At 53.2% G+C, this 23,614-nt stretch overlaps 1 protein-coding gene across 20 annotated transcripts in view; it reads left to right on the forward strand.

The window, feature by feature from the left end:
• LOC143168488 (uncharacterized) overlaps positions 1-23,614 on the forward strand; it is a 36,816-nt gene that overhangs the window by 7,028 nt on the left and 6,174 nt on the right. For 3 of the 20 annotated variants that reach the window (XR_012996713.1, XR_012996716.1, XR_012996718.1), the window contains one exon: positions 4,887-7,131. Coding sequence is in view for 3 of the 20 variants with exons in the window: in XM_076354939.1 (XP_076211054.1) it covers positions 8,986-9,093; positions 13,356-13,424 (177 nt within the window). In the remaining 17 variants the exon portion in view is untranslated. The other 17 variants (XR_012996707.1, XR_012996711.1, XR_012996703.1 and 14 more) reach the window with 16 other exon arrangements.

Below are 23,614 nucleotides of genomic sequence, written 5' to 3' on the forward strand. Positions count from 1 at the left end.
AAGGTCCCAAGATGAAGACGTTGCAGAAGAAATTGGTAGCTTTGATTCTTGTTCCGACTCTGCTGTGGGTTTGGTGCGTGACCTCAGTCAAGTCGTTCAAACTCGTATTGAACATCCTGTTCCTGCTCATCCACCGCTTCCTCTTTTCCCTGCTAGGGGTTACTGTCCCTTCAAATCTGTGCCTAGCGTCCATCCCTAGCAATTTAGGTCACCTTTAGCACTTTCAATAGAATCCTACCAAAACCAAATCAACTCTGAAACATCTTCCCAGAATTCTGGATCTGCTCCATCCATGTCTGCTGAAAGGAATCAGTACCTAATGTTACCCATGTCAATGGAAAAAACAAAATCTATTAACACCAAGCATGAATGACTTTCCAAGTTGCAGGGTACTGCCTTGAGCAGATGGCTGAATAAGACACTTTCTAAACACTTAAACCCAGAGAACCTGTGAGAAACCTGAATGCAGAAGGGGTAGCTTCAGTAACAGAATAAGATAAAAGAGAAAGACAAAGGCCTGTGAATTATAGTCAAATAAATAAGTCAGCACCTACAAAGGCATTTAAGATGGCTAGATTTGGGGTAAATCTAGGTATTCTGAATGGCTCTCTGGAGGAACCTCTCACTCCATCAACAAGACAGAGAGACCTAGGAAGACGTAGACTTTTAAATGATGTACCCAAGCCTAAAATATGAATACTGCCACTTACAGCTACAATCGAGAGGACCATGCAAAGCCTGGGAAGGTAGATACTGACTACATCCACACCCACTGTGCATGCACGTACCAAAAAGCTCCTCAACCTAATAAAAATATCATTGCATATTAAACATTTTTCAAGATTCACATTGTACTCACTGTCTTTGTTATTGTAATCTAGGGGGATCAGACAGAACACTACACAGCTCAACTTTCAAATGTATGCCCTGACCCACACTCAGATTTTGGAAGCAACTCCTGCTTTCCCCACAGATCAAACTGACACCTCTCTGTGTCTCTCCTCAGGACTCCCAACCCACATGTTCAAAGCCGTCATTAATTTTAATCTTCCAGTCCACTCCAGAGGCTGTAATAGCACTTAGCGTTTGCCACATCTGAGGCATTACATTTTCTGAGTACTGTGAATCACTGATCAAGATGACCAGTAGACCATTTTCTTGCTTTGAAAATCGGCCTTTCTTACAGGCTGATTCAAATCTATGAAATGAGCCTTCCCAATGCTCTCGATCACACTCCAGAAACTAGGACCACCACTCGTCTCTTCTCCTGTCCTTCCAAGAACAAGTTGCATTCTTTTGAATGCGTCTCCCCTAACCTAGAGCTGTAGAAAAAGAAAAAACACACCAAAATAAATAACCCCAAATCTTCCCAAGAAAAAGTCCAGAGCCAAAACATTCTACCAAAGCAGAACTTCCATGGCACACTCTTCTCCCCCAGGGAAGGTGAGGAGTTCAAAAAGAAAGATTGACAGATGTTAGCCACCTCAGTTGGTGCACCACTGGAAGGTACCCAATATGATGAGGTGTACAGCATAAGCATCTCTGGAGAATGGAACGGAATGCAAATGCCTGACAGCATAGCATTTGAGAGTAAGACATGGCATACCTCTAGCATCTCGAGGTGACAAAGTGATCGGAGTAAAGCAGAGAGAAGTAAAATCCGCAAATTGAGCTACAATCAACCAGCTAAATGCAAGAATTGCAACCACACTGCCTAGTTTAAAAAAGAAGAGAGAAGAGAGGGGAAAGAAAGGGGAGAGAGAGAGGGAGGAGAGAGAGAGAGAAGCCGTTTCTCAGGAGAGCAACCGCAGTTAACGGTTTGTTTTTCAGCCTTTGGTGGGTGAGATTTTAACTCCAGGATATCAGGCTTTTCATAGCGCTGTCTAACAGGAGTAGGGGGCATCTCTCACATAGTGAAAAGCTGAATGAAAAGGAAGATGAACTCCAGGAACTAGATATTTAAAACATCAGACAGAGTACAGACAGTCAGGCTGTGATATTCACTTATGGAAAATGTTCCCCTTGAGAAAACTCACTGTTTAGGTTTCTTTAAGGAGCTTGTAACAGAAGAAGCATCCCGTGGACTACGGTGGCACATCCCTTTCAGGTGTCATGGGTGCAGGATTGCTCCCGGTCTACTAAGGCTCTGTCTCCGTGCTGGATATCACTGAAAGAGAGAGACAAGGAAAGTCTCGTGATCCAAATAAAATTCAGAAGAAAAACAACCTTGTAGAAATTTTCAACAGGACACTGGGTACCACCCTGTATTCCAGACAGTAGAGGCAAAACGCAGACATCTGATCACCTCCCTCGAGCAGCTCTGCAGCAGCCAACAAACTTAGAAACAAAGCCTGCATCTTGGGAAGGTGAGAATTAAAGTCTGAGTGAAGTCATCTTCTGTGCCCTCCTCCTCCCCTACTCCTTATCTCGCACAGAAGACTACAACCTAAGAGTCAGAAATCTGTAAATTACACCATGGTGAGGAATGCAAATTATTCTTTTCCAATGGTACCTACTGACCCAATTAGGAATGTAATCAGAGTAACGATGAAAACGCAAGCCAAACCAAGCTGAGCCAACATAAAAAATTCAAGCCAAACTCTGGAGCGAGCAGCGATTAATCTGGTATCATGCTCCTCTCTGGGAACAGCCCCTCTTCAATCTGCAGGGCGTTTGAGAGGTTTGTGTCAACAGAGGCACCATCGTTTGGACAAAACACAAAAGCAAGGAGCTTGCACTGGCACTTTAGAGACACTGTCACAACTTCTATTTTGGCCCACCTACCATTTGTGAATGACTCTCTTCTGACATTCTAAAATTCCCAGTATTGCCTTCCATTGTACACAGTACCCCTCGGACCTGGTCCTGAATTATCATCTGGGGGCTGTTAAAGCTTGTTAAACATCTGCTGCATTCTGTCTCAGGGAGCTGTATCTCAGTGAGCACCGGGGATATTCCTCCCGTATTGAGCCTTTCAGAGCTTTGGGGGAAAATATATACTCTGCAAATATTCCCGTTCCACATTATTTACTGCATTCTAACTAATTTATTACCACACAAAAGACATTCTGAAGGCTCTTAGAAGTAGCCTCTGTGCTGTTTGAACATATCAGGCACAACTATGAAAGTTAAAGTAATACCTGTAGGTCTCACTCACTAGATTTTAAAACCAGATGGGACAATTATATCATCTCATTGGCATTCCCCACCGTGCTCTGCAGCCCACCGGCAGTCAGAAGGGTGCAGGTAAGTGATTCACAGCAGGCCTATGAAACAGTATCATCATATACCGTTCTCATTCCAAATTTAAAGGGAACAGTGACTGGCCGTTTGCAAAAAAGTACATTCACTCATGACCCAAAACATCTGGGAATGCGTGCTCCAGGCTGACCTCCTACATAACACAAGCTATGGAATTTACCCAGTCAGTGAGGAAATTCAATAAAGAATCAGGACTCCATCATACTTGAGGCAGTACAGAGAGAGTCAAGTCTGTCCCAGTCCTCAAGAGCATTTTGATTGTGTGAGAGCTGACAGGTGGCAAGTGTAGTGGGCAGGGAACAGGATGGAAAGAGGGTTTTACATTTCAGAATCTGCGAACTGGAAATAAAAGATGATACCAGAGTCAGTGTTGGCGGGGCGATGAGAAAGCCACAGGTGAGCTGACGTCTAAAAGGTCTGAGCTTCATCAGAACAACTGTAAGAAGTTAAGTGGCTGAGATACATGGGTTAACGCAATCAAAATACTTTATCAGCAGAGACCTGTGAAAATCATAGGCCATGCTACAGAGCTTAACATGAAGACTGACTGGGCTACGTATCATTTCGGGCTGCAAAGGACCAGGACATATGACTGCAGGAAAAACAGGAGCAGCATTCCATCTGGTCCCCCTCCCCATCTCATTACCAAAACTCTGCAAACCACATTAGTAAGTTGCTCAGGAAGAAGATTTGCCTATAGCTACTCAGCAGTCCTCAGGGAGAAGGTGGCACTTTGGGGTAACTTTACAAGCGTAGTCTTCCATTTGTGGCAGTCACGACTTGATCAAAACAGGGTCCCTGCTGGGTCACGTGCCCCTATACAGCGACAGCCTGTCCCCTGAGTATGCCACAGAGGCAGGCAAAGGCTGGAAGGAAGAGGAGTTTTTATTCCCCTGAAAGCATGAGGGGCTTCGCTTACCCAAGGCCTCAAAAAAGAGGCAACAAAAAAGGCCCGGAGTACAAAGGTTGCCACCTGTGACTCCAGTCCTTAGACCTAAATTCTCTCCCACCATTCTCAGCCCTGACTCAGCTCAGTACACCACTGTGGATGCCAAAGAGGGGGTAACAAAAACGGCAGCTGAGGGGAGGGAAGGCTACTCTGCCCTTGCCAGCTAATGTTTCCATGCAGCTTTTACAGGCTCCTTCTCCCATAGAGAGCTAAGAGCCAGTGAAGCCAAAGAGTTTGGCAAGAAAGCTGTGAAAAGACCGGGAAGCTCAGCTCAGCTTTCATTCAGTACTTGCAGTTATACTTTTACAGCCTGCAGGCAGCTCCTTTTCACATGTATTTTGTTGGTTGGGAAGAACAGAAGATGACAAAATTGACAATTTGGGGACTGAATAACTCCGTCCGGGAAAACGCAGGGCAGAGTTGCATGCTGGAAGGACTGCTTTCTAATTTTGTGCCGCCGTGCGGATGGACAGATGGGAAACTAATCCTGAGAGCTGAATGCAATGTGCATTCATTCACTTGCAGATTTTCCTGCTAAGCATGATATTATAGCTTCAGCAGGAGTGAAAACTGAGTTGTAGAATTACCTCTTACCAATCAAATCACAAAAGGGTGAGGGGAAAAAAAGAAAAAAGATAAAAAACCCCCAAACAAACTCTTCTCTTGTCTCTGCCAGGTAGACCCATTAACGGGATCTGGATCTGTAAGAGGCTGAAATAACAAGCAAGTGAATTAATCCTCTGCACTTAATCAGCACAGCTGCAGCACTGACATGCATGGAAATGCAACTAAGGGAAGAACAGCAGCATTGACAGCCACAATGATAAAAGGATAAACTCACCAGCTGTCACCAGCTGTCTTCCTACAACCCAAGTAACTGTCACTGAATCCTCTCTGGAGGTGGCACATGCTTCATGGATCGCCTTGTCAGTCATGCTGTGTTTCTAAAGGTAGGCTCAGCCTTCGACCATGTCACAATTTTCCTAAGAAAGGCAACAACTGGCTCCAAATGAAGGTTATTAACAGTCAAGAAGCCCTGCCTTCTCTCCAGAGAGGAGATTGGCTAAGTAAATGTGCAATGTAGAAAAGCCTCTGTGGGAAAGATCCCTTGCCCATGCAACAAAGTAGAGCAGGCATGTCTCTTGTGTGAATCTGGCAGTCAAGACAGAGGAAGCTACAGTGAAACAGGTCTTAGAAAAGCTAGGTTTGACAGTCCCATCATGGCTGTCCCATACCAAGAAAGGCCAGTGACAGGTAAATGGACAGCAAGCCAGAGTCTGCAAAACCCTTCCAGTGTCCGAGAGACAGCGCAAGGTAAATACTACTGAACCTATTCCATGGGCTCTGTCCTCAGTCAAGACACAGCACAGAGGGAAGTCAAGTAGGATGTGTCAGGCTGCAAGGATCTGAATGAGCAGTACTTCCTTCAGTAGCCACTCTTAAGGTTACTTCCACACCAGCACCACCTCCTTTTGCTCACTTCTGTCCCCTCGGAGCAAAGGTTACCATAGCCACAGCAGCTGTGTGGGGCTGCCAGCTAGAGCACATCTAGAGAGTTATCTGGTTTTAAGAGAAAAATCTCCTCCCCAAGTGTTTTGTTTTACAACTGTTTTATCACTTTACACACCCCCACAGAACTACAGACGGGACATTAACGCCTCCCAAGGTGGGTCAGAACCTCTTAATCCAGACCTACCGCCCACAAAATAACTGTAATGGTTACCTACAATACAAGCCAAAGAAAGAAGCTGAAGAACACAGCTAAAATGATACTGTGTGACTCTGGCCTCAAACACACGCAGCCACTGTGACTTCATCACATCTTCTGAATCTCTCCAGACAACTCTCTGAAACCCCCAATAGCATGAGTAAAACTCTTCTAGGACCATAAATCTGCAAAGTGCTCTCGGTTGCTTGTCATACTCCCACTCCCTTAGTTTGGATGCAGGAGCAGAGAAGTAGTGGATATTCTGTGTTATACTTTGCAAATACATACAAACTGAGCCAGGGTACTGGCATTTTGCCTGCAGGCTGGAAGCCAGCTACGGCCAAGTGCTAACTTAGCTTTGACAAAGGCTGGCTCAGCCACGCTGGGCAAATTACTTCTCTCTTTCTGGCCTCAGGGTGAAATACACAGGCAGGCTTGCTCAGGCAGTGAAGGTAGGATAAGCGGTTCCTTCTCACCGTTCCATCCACCTTTCTCTTTACAGAGCTGCTATAATGGTCTGAGCAGTCATGGTATAAACTAGATAACTGAGATAATCCCCAGGATGGAGGGGGGGTTTGTTTGTTTAAAGAAAGCAAGCTAGAAGTAATGGTGTCACAGCACAGCCTCACTGGCACCCGAGTTACCAAACCACGGAGGCACTGAATTAATTGCAGGGCAAGGGCAAATGCAAGCAGCGGAGGGCAGGAACTTTCCCACCAGAGAAAATGGATCAGTCCCGTCCTAAGAGAAATGGGCACTGGGATGATTTCCTTCTTCAGGCAGGGCCTGTTAGCTAATAGCATACAGCTAAGATTTTAGTAACATGCTCCCTCAAATAACTTTTGCTGTCTCAAGGCCTGTGACACTGACTTAACTCCTCTAGACAAATTTTCAGTTGCCCCACCTGTCTGTCATTCCCAGGTAGCTGATGAAACAGAAACTCTGAATCACCTCATACTAAATACACCTCATACTCATACTAAACTCCTACTACTCAATACTAAACTCCTACTGCCCTTGAGTACGTTCAGCTAACTAAACTTAGGACAAAAGATAGAGTGGCCAAACTGCCTCATCTTCATAAAATACAGCACTTTGATTTTATACAGATGTATAATCTTGATCAGAAAGCTCCAAGCACTAGCAAATTCAGTACCTCCTTGAACAAGTTGTTCCAATGGTCGAGTCCTCCCACGGAGGAAAAACAAACAAACTTGCTTCTACAGTCTGAATGTGCTTCATTTCTGCTTCCAAGCACTAGATCTCATCGTGCCTTTCTGCATGGCACAAACAGCCCTCAGCAAGGATGCTTCCCCAGAGGCGCTCTGAAGGCACGACTGCCGTGTGTCTGAGTGAGCGAGACGTGGGCCACCTGCCTCCTTTCTCTGGGGCTGGACTCACAGGCTGCCCAGCGTTACCACCACCCCGTGGGGGACGCACCCAGCTTCCCCTGGCCACAGCACCCACGGGCACGCCATGTCATCATCCACAAGTGGAGCACCCGCGGGCTTCGCTCTCGGGCGTGCCGCTGAGGCTGTGCCCGGCGGCAGCTTCCCGCATGGGCCACTCAAATCCATGCCCCTTTGCAATCAGTAGAAAGTGTCTCAACACTGAGCCCCAGGGAGCGGTGGCACGCTTTGCCGCACTCGCTGCTGCCGACCGGCGACCAAAAGCCGGTACTGCAGCTCGGGAGCTGCGCATGCGCGGAGGCGCCACCGTGCTCCACGTTGCCGTCCGTCGGTAACGGCGATGCGATGCTGCGGTGCCTGCGGGGTGGTGCCGCCGCGCTCGTTGTCGCCTCCCGTTAAGGAAACGCCGCTGCCGCCCCACGTGCGCGGTGTCGGCGGGCGCGCAAAGCGCGGGACTGCGGCGCCGGTGCCGCCGGGCGGGTGCTCGCTGCTGCTGCCGCCTGGTGGCCGAAGCGCGGTACTGCAGCGCCGGCACCGCACAGGCACGCAGCAGCACCGCCGCCGCCTCCTCTGCTGCCGCCTGGTGGCCGAAGACCGGTACTGCAGCCCGGCGGTCGTGCGCCGGCTCTGACCCCTCCGGCGCGCCGTCGGCGTCCCGCGCATGCGCGGTGGCCGTGAGCAGCATGGCGGCACGCTGGCCACCGGTGAGGTGGGTGAGCCCCTTCGGCGGGTGCGGGGGTGTCTCCTGCTCGCTGGCTGCCCGAGGGTGGCGGGACGGGTAGCTGCAAACCGCCCGCTGCGGCAGGCTCCCGGTCTGCTGGAAGCGAGCCGTTTCAGGTCAGCCCCAGGGACTTACCCGAGAGCTGATAAAAGGGAAGAGGGGAAGGAGGTGGACACCCCCCCAGGCGCAGGCGCCGGGCGCCTCCCCAGTTCACCAGAGCTCCCCCTGAGCCTCCCCCGGCCCCGCTCGCCCTGTGCTGCTGCCCCCACTTCAGCACCTCCGCTGAAGTCTGTCCCATATCCCCAGGCTGCCCCCAGGCCCTGTAGTGAAGGCTGCAAGCTGGCCCTCGAATGTGTTTGATTCTCCCTTAACACGGGTGCTGTTAGCAGCAGTGCGGGGAAAGAATGGCGTCTCCAGAAGCCCCTGCAGAAGGAGGGGGTCTGGCCAAGGGCGATCTACGGTAGTAATGGTCGCTGCTTCTTCTTTCCCTCTCCCAGAGGCCGCGCTGAGGACGTGGTTGTCCGTTCCTCCCCTGGGGATGCTGTTGACTGCAGCCGCCTCAGGCTTGCGTGGGTTGTCTCTGCCTGGTCTCGCTCTTCTCGTGGCATGGGGTTGAAAACAGACAGGTGAAGCGCTTACTGGCTGTGGACGGGAGCTGCCGTGGCTGAAGCTGGAGAGGCCAGAGAAAGGTAAAGAAGAAGAAATTGAAGGCCATCCGGCCAGCAGCTGCCTCCCACTGCAGGCACGAGAGAGCCTGCCTCTCTGGGTGAGGAAGGATCCTTCTTCGTAGTCCACAGCAGGTCAGACTGCCAACGTGCACCGCAGGGTCTGTATGTGTCACCAGCAGCATGGTACGGCCACACAGTGTATGAGCGAGGCTATCTGTCTAGAAAGCCTCGTCTTGTAAGAGCTGTAAGACATCCACATATTCTCTTAGGTGGAGGACAACCAAGTGACCGTAGTTACAGAAGAGGAAGGGAGGAGAGGAGGAGAAAAACGTCTGAACTGGCAAATTCTCCTGGCAGTGCTGAGAGCGAGAGCTGTGGTGAGTCCTGGGCCCTCCGGGCCCTGTCGCCCCTCTTCTGCATCCCGGTCCCTCCCCGCCCCTCCCCTCCCCTCCCCTCCCCTCCCCTGGCCCCCTCTCTTTCCCACACTGCTGTGATTATTTTTTGCTTCCCTGTACCTGTCCCTATTCTTCTGTCCTCCTCCCTCTTCCTCTCTCCCTTTCTTTCTCCTGTTCTACCGCTCCCTTTTCTTTTTCTCTGCGCTTTCATCCTGCTCCTTCTCCCTCCTTTTTTTTTTCATTTCATCCTGTCTCTGTCCTGTAGCCCACTGCTGTTTTTTCCTTTTCCATCTCTTTGTCCTGCTCCCTGTCCTTGTCTCTCTTTCCTTTTGTTCTGCCTCCTGTCCTTTTTTCCTTTCTTGCTCTATCTCTCTGTCCTGCTCCCTGTCCCCCGCCACCTCTCTCTGCTTCTCTGTCCTTCTCCTTGACTTTCCCCTTAGTTTTCTGTCTTGTTCCCTCTTTGGTTTTTTGGTTCTCTGTCACTCTCTCCTGCTCCCTGTCTCTTATTTTTGCCTGTCTTTCACTTGTCCTGCCTCCCTGTCCCTTTTTTCTCTCTATCACCTCGTCTTGCTCCCTGTCCCTGTCTTTCTCTTACAATCTGTGTCCTGCTCCTTGTCCTTCTTTTCCCCCTATCATCCCTCATCCTTCTTCCTGCCTTTCTTTTTTCTCTTTCTATCCTTCTGCCCCAATGCTGCTTTCTCCAGCTCTGTCCTGCTCCCTGCCCCTTGTTTCCTCACACCGTCCTGCTCCCTGCCCCTTGTTTCCTCTCATTGTCCCTCTGTCCTGCTTCCTGTCTTTGTTTTTTCCGTCTTTATTTCTCTGTCCTGCTGCCTGTCCAGTCGTTCCTTGCTATACTTCCCTGTCCAGCTGGCTCTCATTTCCTTTCTCTCCTCCTCTGCCTTGCTTCCTGGCCCTTTTTTCTCTTCCTCTGTGTTGTGTTTTAACCCGGCAGGCAGCTAAACACCACACAGCTGTTCGCTCACTCCCCCTCAGTGGGATGGGGGAGAGAATTGGAAAAAAAAAAAATTCGTGGGTTGAAATAAAGACAGTTTAATAGGACAGAAAAGGAAAGGAAAATAATAATAACGATAAAAGAATATACAAAATAAGTGATGTACAATGCAATTGCTCACCACCCGCCGACCGATGCCCAGCCAGTTCCCGAGCAGCCGTCACCGCCCCCCGGCCAACTCCCCCCAGTTTATATACTGAGCATGACGTCGTATGGTATGGAATACCCCTTTGGCCAGTTTGGGTCAGCTGTCCTGGCTGTGCCCCCTCTCAGCTTCTCGCTGGCAGGGCATGAGAAGCTGAAAAGTCCTTGACTAGTGCAAGCACTGCTCAGCAACAACTAAAACATCGGTGTGTTATCAACATTATTCTCATCCTAAATCCAAAACACAGTGCTGTACCAGCTTCTAGGAAGAAAATTAACTCTATCCCAGCCGAAACCAGGACACTCTGTCTCTGTCCTCTAGCTCATTCCTGGTTTGTTTTTTTTTTCTTTTCCTTCTTGGTCTCTTTGTACAGATCTGACCCTTTCTTTATTTCTCAATCCCTTTGTCCTGTTCCTTGTCCTTTTTCCCTCTCTGTGTCCTGCGCCCTGTCACCATCTTTGACCCTTCTTTATTCTTCCTCTCCTTCCCCGGCAATCCGTCTATCCCTCTGTCCTGCTCACCGACCCTATATTTTCGTGCTCTATCTCTCTGCAGGGCTGCTCATCCCTGTTTTTCTTGATTTCTCTACCTCTCTGACCTTTTCTTTCGACCTTTCTTTCTCTGCTACTCGGTCTTCTCCCTTGTCTTATTTTTCTCTTTCTAGTCCTCTGTCCTGCTCCCCATCACTGTATTTTCTTTCTTCATTTCTCTGCCCTGCTCCCCATCCCTCTCTTTCTTTTTCCATACCCCTGTGCTGCTCCCTGTCCCTCCCTCCCTCCCTGTTGTTATCCTTGCATCCCTCGTTGTCTCTCCATCCCTCTCTCCTGGTTCCCATCCCTAATTTTCCTTTTCAATTTCTCTGTCCTGCTTTCGGTCCCTGTTTTTCCTCTGGCTTCATCTCCCTGTCATTCTCCCTGTTGCTCTCTATCCTGGTGTCCTACTCCCCATCCCTCTCTTTTTCTCTGTATCCCATTTTCTTGCTCCCTGTCCCTCACTTGTTTTCTGTATCCCTCTCTCCTTCCTCCTGTCCTTCCTCCCCACTGCCCCCCGCCTCTGGCCTGCTGTTTGTCACTGTTTTTTCTTGCTCCTGCTCTCTGTCTGAGTTCTGTCACTCTCTCTGTCCCGCTCTCCTTCCTCCAACCTGTATTTTCCTCTCTCTATCCCTCTGCCCCTAATGGTTCTTCCTCCATCTCTCGGTCCTGCTCCCCATCCCTCTTTTCCTCTCACTGTCCATCTGTCCCCCTTCCTTTCCCTGGTATTTCTGCCTTTATCCCTCTGTCCCACTGCCTGTCTCATTGTTTCTAGTCATATCCCCCCGTCCAGCCAGCTGTCCCTTTTTTCCTTTCTCTCTTCCCTACTCTGGCCCTGCTTTTTCTTCCTCCGTTTCTGTCCAGCAGCCTGTCATAGTTTTTGTTTCTTTCTCCATCTCTTTGTTTTAATCTGTCTGTCCCTCCCGCCCCCCCATCCCCAGTCCCTCTGTCCTGTTCCTTATCCTGCTTTTGGTCTCTCCGTGTCCCGCGCTCTATCCCCATCTTTCTCTCTCTCTCTCTCTCCCTCCTTCCTTTTCCCTCCTTCTTTTCACCTGCATCCCTTTGTCCTGTTGCTCATCAGTATTTTTTCCTCCCATTCCTCTGTCCTGCTCCCTATAAGTATTTTTTTAATTCTCTGTTTTTCTGTTCTTCTGCCCATTGCATTTTTTGTTTTCTGTCTCTCTCTCCTGCTCCCCATCCACCCCTTTCTCTCTCTGTCATTCTTTCCTCTTCCCTGTACCTCTGTTTTTCTGTATCTTTGCATCCCGCTCCCTCCCTCCCTATCACACTGTCTTGCTCCCCACCCCTCTCTTTTTCTTTCTACCTTTCTGGTGTGTGTGTGTCTCCCCCCGCCCCCCCTTTTACGTGTCCTGGTCTTTCTCTCTACATCCCTCTGTCATTCTCCTTCTCTTGCTCTTCATGCTCTTTTTTTCTCTCTTTTCCTCTATCCTGCTGCCCATCACTATTTCTTCCTCCTCCTTCCCTTTGTCCTGCTCCCTGTCCTTGTCAATCTTTCCCTTTGCTCTGCCTCCAGTCTTTCTTTGTTTTCTCTATCCCTGTCCTTGTCAATCTTTCCCTTTGCTCTGCCTCCAGTCTTTCTTTGTTTTCTCTATCCCTGTCCTTTTCCCTGTACCTTTTTCTCTCTGCTCCTCAGTCCTTTTCCCTTGTCTTCTTTTTCTCCTTCTGCCATCCCTCTCTTTTCCTCTGTGACCCTCTGTGCTGTTCCCTTTCCTTTCTTTCTCCAATTCTCTGTTGTCTTACCTGTCCCTCTCTCTCTGTCTCTCTTCCTGTGTCCTGCTCCCTGGCCCTGTTATTTATTGCTTCACTTCTCTGTCCTGCTCTCTGTCCCTGTTTTCTCTCGTGCTCCACCTCTCTGTCATTCTCTCTGTTGCTCTCATTGGCTCTCTATCTCAGCATCCTGCTCCCTGTCCCTCTCTCTTTCGCAGTATCCCACTTTCTGACTCCCTGTCCCTCACCTGTTTTCTATATCGCTCTGTCCTTCCTCCTGTCTATCCTTGTCCCTCTGGCCTGCTACCCATTACTTTTTTTTTCTTTTTCTGTCCTGTCACTCTCTTCCTTCCTCTGTCTCTGATGTTTCTTTCTCCATCTCTGCCCCGCTCCCTGTGCCTTTTCCCTTATTCTCTCTGTCCTCCATCCTCCCTCTAACTTTTTGTCTGTATATCTCCATACCACTGCCTGTCCCATCGTTTCTTGCTATATCCCCCTGCCCGGCTTCACTGTCCCATTATTCCCCTCTGTCCTGCTCCCTGGCTTTTTTTCTCATCCTGCAGCCCAGCACTGGTTTTTCTTTCTCCATCTCTTTGTCCTGATCTGTCTGTCTCTCTTTTTTCCTCAATTCCTCTGGCTTGTTCCCTATTGTTTTCTCTCCCTCCCGCTTCTTTATTCCTCTCATTCAATTTCTCTCCCTATCCGTCTGTTCTGCTCCCTGCTCATTATTTTCTCTCTCTTTCTCCCTGTCCTACGTGTAGTGTGTAAGGCTACGTGTCTAGGAAGCTTCATCTCATAAGAGCTGTAAGATACCCACGTATTCTCTTAGGTGGAGGACAGCCAAGCGACCGGAGTTACAGAAGAGGAAGGGATGAGAGCAGGAGAAAGAAGCATCTGAACTGGCAAATTCTCCTGGCAGCGCCCAGAGTGAGAGCTGCGGTGAGTCCTGGGCCCTCAGGGCCCTGTCGCCCCTCTTCTGCATCCCGGTCCTTCCCTGCCCATCCCCTGGCCCCCTCTCTTTCCCACACTGCTGCAATTTTTTTTTTTTTTTTTGCTCCCCTGTACCTCCTTTCTCCATCTCGCTCTGAGCAGCTCCCTGTCCCCATGTTTTAGGTCCTCCCTCTCTCTCTGCCCTGTAGCCCATGGCTATTTTTTCCTTCTCAGTCTCTCTCTGTTCAGCTCCCGGCCACAATTTTTGCATTACTCCCTCTCTGTCCTGTAGCCCATCGGTATTTCTGCTGTCTCTGTCTCTCTCCGTCTGGCTCCTTTTCCCTGTTGTTCAAGGTCTTCCTTCTCAGCCCTGTAGCACATCGCGAGTCTATTTCTTTCTCCATCTCTTTTTATCCTGCTCCCTGCCCCTCATTTTGAATTCCTCCCTCTGTCCTGTCGCCCATCGCTATTTTGTCCTTTCTCCATGTCACTCTGTCTTGTTCCCTGTCCCGGTTTTCCTAAGTCTTCCCTGTGTGTCCCCTAGCCCGTTGCTATAGTAGTCTTTCCCTGTCTCGGTTTGTCTGGCTCCCTGTCCCACTTTCTTCATTCCTCCCTCTCTGCCATGTTGCCCATAGCGTCTTTCCTTTCTCCCTCCCTCTCCATCCATCTCACTGCTCCCATTTTTTAACTCTTCCTCTCCGCCCTGTACCCTGCCGCTATTTTTGCAATTCTCCATCTCTCTCTGTCCACCTCCCTGTCCCCAGTTTTTCATTCCTCCCTCTGCCCCCTGTAGCCTGTCTGGACTTTTCCCTTGGTCTCTCTGTCTGGCTCCTGCTCTCCATGTTTTAATTCCACGTTCTCTGTCCCATAGCCCCACGCTATTTGTTTGTCTTTCTCCATCTCTCTTTGTCCGTCTCCCTGCTGCTATTTTTTATTTCTCCCCTATCCATCTTGTAGTCCATCGCTGGTGTTTTTTTTTTTCTTTCTCCATGTCTCTCTGTCCAGCTCCCAGTCCATGTTCTTTAATTCCTCCCTCTTCCCTGTAGCCCACCATTATTTTTTTCTGTTCTCCATCGTGATTGTGCTCTGTCTGGTCCCCTGTCCCTATTTATCAATTCCTCCCTCTCTGCCCTGTGGCCCATCTCTTTTTCCCATTTTATTTCTGCCTCTGTCTCTGTCCGGCTCCCTGTCCCTGGTTTTCTAATTCCTCCCTCTCTGCCCTGTCGCCCGTGCGATCTTTTGCCTTTCTCTGTCTCTCTCTGGCCAGCTCTCTGTCCCTATTCGTTAATTCCTCCCTGTCCGCCCTGTAGCCTGTCGCTTTTGTCCTTTCTCCATCTCACTGTCTCTGGCTCCCCCATGACCCTATTTTAGAATTCCCCTCTTCTTTCTGTACACATTGTTATTCCTTTTGCTCTCCAGCTCTCTTTTTTCCGGCTCCCTGTCTCTGTTTCTTAATTCTTCCCTCTCTGCCCTGTAGCATGTAGCCATGTGGTTTGTTTTGTGTTGTTCCCCTCGCCCTACCCCTTCCCTCCGTCGTTCGCTGTCCTGGCTCCCTGCCCCTGTTCTTTTTTCCTCCTTCTCTGTCATGCTGCCCATCCCCATTTTTTTCTGCATCTCCATCCTGCTCCCCACCCTTCTTTATCGGTCTCTGTCCTGCTCCTTCTCCCTCTTTCTGCTGCCTCCCTTCCTCTCTCCCTGTTGCTTCTTTCTCCATCTCTGTCGGGCTCCTTGTCCCCATCTTTCTCTCACTGTCCCGTTCCCTGCCTCATGCTTTCTCGCTACACCCCCTCTGTCCAACAGGCTGCCACTTTTCTCTTCTAGTGTCCTGCGCCCTGCTCCTCATTTTTGGCGACTTCCACCTCTGCCCAGCAGCCTATCACTCCAGGAGGTGACCGACCGCCTGTCCATTCCCCGCTGGACTGACGAGCGTGGCTCCGGGAACAACTGCTGAGGTGTCCCCGGGCAGGGGGAGTGTCGGAGGCTCCAAGCCCTGGAGCAGACTCGCTCCCGGGACTTGTTATGTGTGTGACTGAATAAACATTCCTCGTCTTCTTTGCCCGCATGGCTGCGTTTGCACTTCCTTTGCACCGGGTGAGGGGCTGTGATGGAGCCCATGGGAGGAGGTGGCGCACTGTGGGGTTCGGGCGACGGCCCCCTGTTCCTGCTGGGCTCCAGCTGTGGGCTGGGGCCGGAGGAGCCCCAGGTGCGGGCAGCGAGGCTGATGGCGACGGCCCCTCCCTTTAAAGGGGCTGTGTTGCCAGAGTAGCTGCAGGCTGTGGGGCTGGTGGTGGGGCTGCTGTGCCCCGGGTGGCTGTGGAAGGGCCCGTGTGAGCCAAGGGAGGGGCGGAGTGGGCGGCGACCGAGGGGGGGGCGGCGAGGCCGGCGGGGGGGCCGCGCCGTGTAGGAGCAGGGCGGCGCTGGCTGCCCGGGGCCGCGCGGGGCTCCGCTGGGGGCTCGGTGGAGCTTCCGGGTGCATCGGCGGGGGAGAACGGTGTCCCCGCAGGGGCAGAGAGGGGGGGACGGCTGCCTCCCGCGGCATGCCGGGAGCTGTAGTCCTAGGGCAGGGGGCTTCCGGTCAGCCATGTTGGCTCTCCGGAGCATGCCGGGAGGTGTAGTCTTCCGTCACTCGGCGGCCGGCCGGTCTCTGCCGGTGCATGCCGGGAGGTGTAGTTTTCGCGTACGTGGCTGCCGGGCAACCACATGGCTCTCAGGCGCGTGCGGCGCGGCGTAGTCCTTGCTACCGCCGCGGCCCCCGCGGCGCGGCACGAGGTTTAGTTTTGTTGCCGGTTTCGCGCGGTTTTCTGCGGGCTTCCCGCTGCGCCCTGTCCCCGATAAGCCGTGCGGCTGCATCTCGAGAGCGCGTGCCTCTAAGCTGGCTGCTGCCGCCCTGCGACCGAAATGCGGTACTGCCGCTCCAGCGCCGCGCATGCGCAGTTGAGCTTTACGCCGCGCTCGCTGCTGCCGCCGGGCGATCAAAAGCCGGTACTGCAGCACGGTCGCAGCCCATGGGTGGAGGGGTGTTACACGGCGCTCGCTGCTGCCGCCCGGCGATCAAATTCGGTACTGCAGAACGGTCGCAGCTCCTGAGTGGAGGGGAGTTACGCCGTACTCTCTGCTGCCGCCCGGCGATCAAAAGCTGGTACTACAGCTCAACCACCGCGCATGCGCATTTTAGCGCTACGCCGGGCTCGCTACTGCCGCCCGGCGATCAAAATGCGGTATTGCAGGATGGACGTCGCTCATGCGCGGTGTGGTGTAAAGCGCCCTCGCTGCTGCCGCCCGGTGATCAAAACGCGGTACTGCCGCTCAGAAGCCGCGCATGGGAATTTGAGCGTTAAACCGCGCTCGCTGCTGCCGCCCGGCGACCAAAAGCCGGTACTGCAGCTCAGAAGCCGCGCATGCGCTGATTAGCCTTATGCCGCGCTCGCTGCTGCCGCCCGGCGACCAAAAGCCGGTACTGCAGCTCAGAAGCCGCGCATGCGAATTTGAGCGTTATGCCGCGCTCGCTGCTGCCGCCCGGCGACCAAAAGCCGGTACTGCAGCTCAGAAGCCGCGCATGCGCTGATTAGCGTTATGCCGCGCTCGCTGCTGCCGCCCGGCGACCAAAAGCCGGTACTGCAGGACGGACGCCGCGCATGCGCTGATTAGCGTTAAACCGCGCTCGCTGCTGCCGCCCGGCGACCAAAAGCCGGTACTGCAGCTCAGAAGCCGCGCATGCGCTGATTAGCGTTATGCCGCGCTCGCTGCTGCCGCCCGGCCACCAAAAGCCGGTACTGCAGCTCTGAAGCCGCGCATGCGCTGATTAGCGTTATGCCGCGCTCGCTGCTGCCGCCCGGCGACCAAAAGGCGGTACTGCAGGACGGACGCCGCGCATGCGCGGTGGGGTGTTACACCGCGCTCGCTGCTGCCGCCCGGCGACCAAAAGCCGGTACTGCAGCTCAAGCGCCGCGCATGCGCTGATTAGCCTTATGCCGCGCTCGCTGCTGCCGCCCGGCGACCAAAAGCCGGTACTGCAGGACGGACGCTGCGCATGCGCTGATTGGCGTTAAACCGCGCTCGCTGCTGCCGCCCGGCGACCAAAAGCCGGTACTGCAGCTCTGAAGCCGCGCATGCGCTGATTAGCCTTATGCCGCGCTCGCTGCTGCCGCCCGGCGACCAAAAGCCGGTACTGCAGCTCAGAAGCCGCGCATGCGCTGATTAGCCTTATGCCGCGCTCGCTGCTGCCGCCCGGCGACCAAAAGCCGGTACTGCAGCTCTGAAGCTGCGCATGCGCTGATTAGCCTTATGCCGCGCTCGCTGCTGCCGCCCGGCGATCAAAATGCGGTACTGCAGCTCAGAAGCCGCGCATGCGAATTTGAGCGTTATGCCGCGCTCGCTGCTGCCGCCCGGCGACCAAAAGCCGGTACTGCAGCTCAGAAGCCGCGCATGCGCTGATTAGCCTTATGCCGCGCTCGCTGCTGCCGCCCGGCGACCAAAAGCCGGTACTGCAGCTCAGAAGCCGCGCATGCGCTGATTAGCCTTATGCCGCGCTCGCTGCTGCCGCCCGGCGACCAAAAGCCGGTACTGCAGGACGGACGCCGCGCATGCGCTGATTGGCGTTAAACCGCGCTCGCTGCTGCCGCCCGGCGACCAAACGCCGGTACTGCAGCTCTGAAGCCGCGCATGCGCTGATTAGCCTTATGCCGCGCTCGCTGCTGCCGCCCGGCGACCAAAAGCCGGTACTGCAGGACGGACGCCGCGCATGCGCGGTGGGGTGTTACACCGCGCTCGCTGCTGCCGCCCGGCGACCAAAAGCCGGTACTGCAGCTCAGAAGCCGCGCATGCGCTGACTAGCCTTATGCCGCGCTCGCTGCTGCCGCCCGGCGACCAAAAGCCGGTACTGCAGCTCTGAAGCTGCGCATGCGCTGATTAGCCTTATGCCGCGCTCGCTGCTGCCGCCCGGCGACCAAAAGCCGGTACTGCAGCTCAGAAGCCGCGCATGCGCTGATTAGCGTTATGCCGCGCTCGCTGCTGCCGCCCGGCGACCAAAAGCCGGTACTGCAGCTCAGAAGCCGCGCATGCGCTGATTAGCGTTATGCCGCGCTCGCTGCTGCCGCCCGGCGACCAAAAGCCGGTACTGCAGCTCTGAAGCCGCGCATGCGCTGATTAGCCTTATGCCGCGCTCGCTGCTGCCGCCCGGCGACCAAACGCCGGTACTGCAGCTCTGAAGCCGCTCATGCGAATTTGAGCGTTAAACCGCGCTCGCTGCTGCCGCCCGGCGACCAAAAGGCGGTACTGCAGGACGGACGCCGCGCATGCGCGGTGGGGTGTTACACCGCGCTCGCTGCTGCCGCCCGGCGACCAAAAGCCGGTACTGCAGCTCAAGCGCCGCGCATGCGCTGATTAGCCTTATGCCGCGCTCGCTGCTGCCGCCCGGCGATCAAAATGCGGTACTGCAGCTCAGAAGCCGCGCATGCGAATTTGAGCGTTATGCCGCGCTCGCTGCTGCCGCCCGGCGACCAAAAGCCGGTACTGCAGCTCAGAAGCCGCGCATGCGCTGATTAGCCTTATGCCGCGCTCGCTGCTGCCGTCCGCCGGTAACGGCGATGCGATGCTGCGGTGCCTGCGAGGCGATGCCGCCGCGTTCGTTGCTGCGGCGTTAAGGAAACGCCGCTGCTGCCCCACGTGCGCGGTGTCGGCGGGCGCTCGGCGCGCAAAGCGCGGGACTGCAGCACCGGTGCCGCCCGTGGGCACGCGCCGCCCGGCGGGTGCTCGCTGCTGCTGCCGCCTGCTGGCCGAAGCGCAGTACTGCGCAGCAGCGCCGCCGCTGCCTTCCCCCCTGCCGCCTCGTGGCCGATGCGTGGTACTGCAGCCCGGCGCTCGCGCGCCGGCTCTGACCCCTCCGGCGCGCCGTCGCTGACTGGCGCATGCACGTTGCCCGGGAGCAGCATGGCGGCGCGCTGGACGCGGTTCCTGCCGCCGGCGGCGGGTAAGGGCCGGGGCCGCCGGTGAGGCGAGCGAGCCCCTTCGGCGGGTGCGGGGGTGTCTCCTGCCCGCTGACCGCCCGGCTGTGGCGGGACGGGTAGCTTCAAGCCGCTCGCTGCGGTAGGCTCTCGGTCCGCTGCAGGTGAGCCGGGTCCGGGCAGCCCCAGGGACTTAACCGAGAGCTGATAGAAGGGAAGACGGGAAGGAGGCGGACACTCCCCCAGATGTAGATGCTGGGCACCTCCCCAACTCACCAGAGCTCCCCCTGAGCCTCCCCCGGCTCCGCTCGCCCTGTGAAGCTGCCCCCAGCTCCAGCACTTCCCCTGAAGCCTGTCCCGTAGCCCCAGACCTCCCCCAAGCCCTGTAGTGAAGGCTGCAAGCTGGCCCTCGAATGTGCTTGATTCTCCCTTAGCATGGGTGCTGTTAGCAGCAACGCGGGGAAAGAACAGCATCTCCAGAAGCCCCTGCAGAAGCAGGGGGTCTGGCCAGAGGCGATTTACAGTAATAATGGTTGCTGCTTCTTCTTTCCCTCTCACAGAGGCTGCGCTGAGGATGCAGTTTTCCATTCCTCCCGTGGGGATGCCATTGACTGCACCTGCCTCAGGCTTGCGTGGGTTGTCTCTGCCTGGCCTCACTGTCCTCGCAGTGTGGGGGTGAAAAGGGACAGGCGGAGCGCTTACTGGCTGTGGACAGGAGCTGCCGCGGCTGAAGCTGCAGAGGCCAGAGAAAGGTAAAGAAGAAGAAATCGAAGGCCATCCGGCTGGCAACTGCTTCCCGCTGCAGGCAAGAGAGAGTCTGCCTCTCTGGGTGAGGAAGGATCCTTCTTTGTAGTCCGCAGCAGGTCATGGCGCCAACATGCACCACAGGGTCTGTATGCGTAACCCAAAGCGCGGTACGGCTGTGTAGTGCGCGAGCAAACGAGGCTAAGTGTTTAGGAAGCCTCATCTTGTAAGAGCTATAAGACACCCATGTATTCTCTTAGGTGGAGGACAGCCAAGTGACTGTAGTTACAGAAGTGGAAGGGAGGAGAGAAGGGAAAAGAAGCGTCTGAACTGGCAAAGGCTCCTGCAGTGCAGAGAGCGAGAGCTGCGGTGAGTTCCAGGCCCTCGGGGCCCTGTCGCTCCTCTTGTGCATCCCAGGCCCTCCCTGCCTCTCTCCTGGCCCCCTCTCTTTCGCACGCTGCTGTGATTTTTTTTTTTTTAACTTCCCTGTACCTCTCCTTTTCTCTCTATTCTTCTGTCCTGCTCCCTTTCTCTCTTTTTTTTTCATCTGTCTCTGTCCTGCACCCATTGCTGTTTTTTCCTTTTCCATCTCTTTGCCCTGATCTGCATTCGTCTCTTTTTCCCCACAATTTCTCTGGCCTGTTTCCTGGCGTTCTTTTCCTCTCTGCACCTGTATGTGCCTTCCTATCTCTCCCCTTCCTTCCTTCCTTCCTTCTCTTTCTCTCTCTAACCCTCTGTCTTGCTCACTGTCACTGTTTTTTTTCATTCTGTATCTCACTGTCCCCGTCCTTCTTCCTGTTCATCTCTTACTCTCTCTGACCCTTTGTGCTGCTCCCTGCCCCTTTTTTTTTTTCATTCTCCATTTCTCTGCAGGGCTCCTAATACCTCTCTTTCTTTCTCCAACCCCCTGTGCTTCTCACGGTCTCTGTCTTTCTCTCTCTCTCATCATTACTCTTGTCTGTCACTCTGTCTTGCTTCCTGTTCCATTGTTTCTCACTATATCCCTTTGTCCTGCTCCCTGCCCGTACTCGTATTCCTCTCTGTCCTGTTGACCATCCCAGGTTTTTTTCTCCATCTTCATCCTGCTGCTGCCCTGATTTTAATTTCTCTGCCCTGCTCTCTGTCACTCTTTGTCTCTTTTCCTCTGTCCCTGCTGCTTTTTTCCCCATCTCTGTCCAGATCCCTCTCCCTTTTTTTTCCTCTTGCTGTCCCTCTGCCCTGCTTCCTCTCGCTATCTTTTCTATCTTTCTCTCTCTGTCCCATTCCCTCTCCCATCCTTTCTAACTGCATCCCCCTGTCCAGCTGACTGTCCCTTCTTTTCTTTCTCTCTTCCTCAGTATTTTTTCTTTCCCCATCTCTCTCTCTCTCCCACTGCCCATCACAGTTGGGTTTTTTCCTCCAATGCTGTCCTGCTCTCCATCCCTTTTTTCTGTTTCTGTCATTCTGTCCTGCTCCCCGTGTCTATTTTTTAATTCCTCCATCTCTGTCCTGGAGCCCATCACTATTTCTTTCCTCTTCCGTCCCTTTGTCCTGCTCCCTGTCCTTGTCTCTCTTTCCCTTCTTTCTGCCTCCCGTTCTTTTTTCCTTTCTTGCTCCATCTCTCTGTCCTGTTCCCTATCCCCCCCACCCCTCTCTTGTTTCCTCCATCCTTCTCCTTCCCTTCCCCCCATTTCTCTGCCCTCTTTGGGTTTTTTGTTCTCTGTCACTCTGTCCTGCTCCCTGTCACTGTTTTTTCTCACTCCCATCTTTGTCCTGCAGCCCAATGCTGGTTTTTTCCTTCTCCATCTATCTCTCCTGCCCATTCTAGGCTTTTTCCCCTCCATCTCTGTCCTGCTCCCTGTCTCTTATTTTTGCCTGGTTTTCACTTTGTCCTGCCTCCCTGTCCCTTTTTTCTTTCTCTGTATCATGTTGTCTTGCTCCCTTGTCTCTCTCTGACAATGTGTCCTGTTCCTTGTCCTTCTTTTCCCCCCTCTCTATCATCCCCCATCCTTCTTCCTGTCTTTCTTTTTTCTCTTTCTATCCTTCTGCCCCAATGCTTCTTCCTCCAACTCTGTCCTGCTCCCTGCCCCTTGTTTCCTCTCACTGTCCCTCTGTCCTGCTTCCTGTCCCCATTTTTTCTGTCTTTATTTCTCTGTCCCGCTGCCTGTCCAGTCGTTTCTTGCTATACCTCCCCATCCAGCCATCTCTCCCTTTTTTCCTTTCTCTCCTTCTCTGTCCTGCTCCCTGGCCCTTTTTTCTCTTCCTCTGTCTCTGTCCTCTGGCCCATTGCTGTTTCTTTTTTCCTTCTTGGTCTCTTTGTACAGATCTGACCTTTTCTTTCTTTCTCAATCCCTTTGTCCTGTTCCCTGTCCTTTTTCTCTCTCTGTGTCCTGCACCCTGTCACCATCTTTGTCCCTCTTTTCTTCTTCCTCTCCTTTCCCCCCATCTTTCTGTCCCTCTGTCCTGCTCAGTGACGCTACATTTTCTTGCTCCATCTCTCTGCAGGACTCCTCATCCCTATTTTTCTTTATTTCCCTACCTCTCTGACATTTTTATTGACCTTTCTTTCTCTCTCTGCTCCTCAGTCTTTTCCCCTGTCTTTATTTTTCTCTTTCTAGTCCTCTGTCCTGCTCCCCATCACTGTATTCTTTCTCCATGTCTCTGCCCCACTCTCCATCCCTCTCTTTCTTTCTCCATACCTCTGTGCTGCTCCCTGTTCCTCCTTCCCTCTCCCTCCCTCCCTCTCTCCCGTTATCCTTGCATCTCTCATTGTCTCTCTACCCCTCTGTCCTGCTCCCCATCCCTAATTTTCCTTTTCCATTTCTCTGTCCTACTTTCAGTCCCCGTTTTTCCTCTGGCTCTGTCTCCCTGTCATTCTCCCTGTTGCTCTCACTCTCTATCCCAGTGTCCTGTTCCCCATCCCTCTCTTTTTCTTCGGATCCCATTTTCTTGCTCCATGTCCCTCGCTTGTTTTCTGTATCACTCTCTCCTTCCTCCTGTCCTTCCTTCCCCCTGCCTCTGGCCTGATGCTTGTCACTGGTTTTTCTTTCTCCCGCTCTCTGTACGTGTTCTGTCACCTCTGTCTCTCTCTGTCCTTCCTCCAACCTGTATTTCCCTCTCTCCGCCACTCTGTCCCTAATGCTTCTTCCTCCATCTCTTGGTCCTGCTCCCTGCCTCTTTTTTGGTCTCGCTGTCCATCTGTCCCCCTTCCTCTCCCTGGTTATTCTGCCTTTATCCCTCTGTCCCACTGCCTGTCTCATTGTTTCTAGTTATATCCCCCTGTCCAGCCAGCTGTCCCTTTTTTCCTTTCTCTCTTCCCTACTCTGGCCCTACCTTTTCTTCCTCCGTCTCTGTCCAGCAGCCTGTCATTGGTTTTTTCCGTTCTCCTCCTCTTTGTCTTAATATGCATCTGGTTCTGCGCTTCCCCCCCGCCCCAGTCCCTCTCTTCTGTTCCTTGTCCTGCTTTTTGTCTCTCCACGTCCCATGCTCTATC

This window comes from Aptenodytes patagonicus, chromosome 17 (genome assembly GCF_965638725.1).
Source record: "Aptenodytes patagonicus chromosome 17, bAptPat1.pri.cur, whole genome shotgun sequence".
Classification (NCBI taxonomy): Eukaryota; Metazoa; Chordata; class Aves; order Sphenisciformes; family Spheniscidae; genus Aptenodytes; species Aptenodytes patagonicus.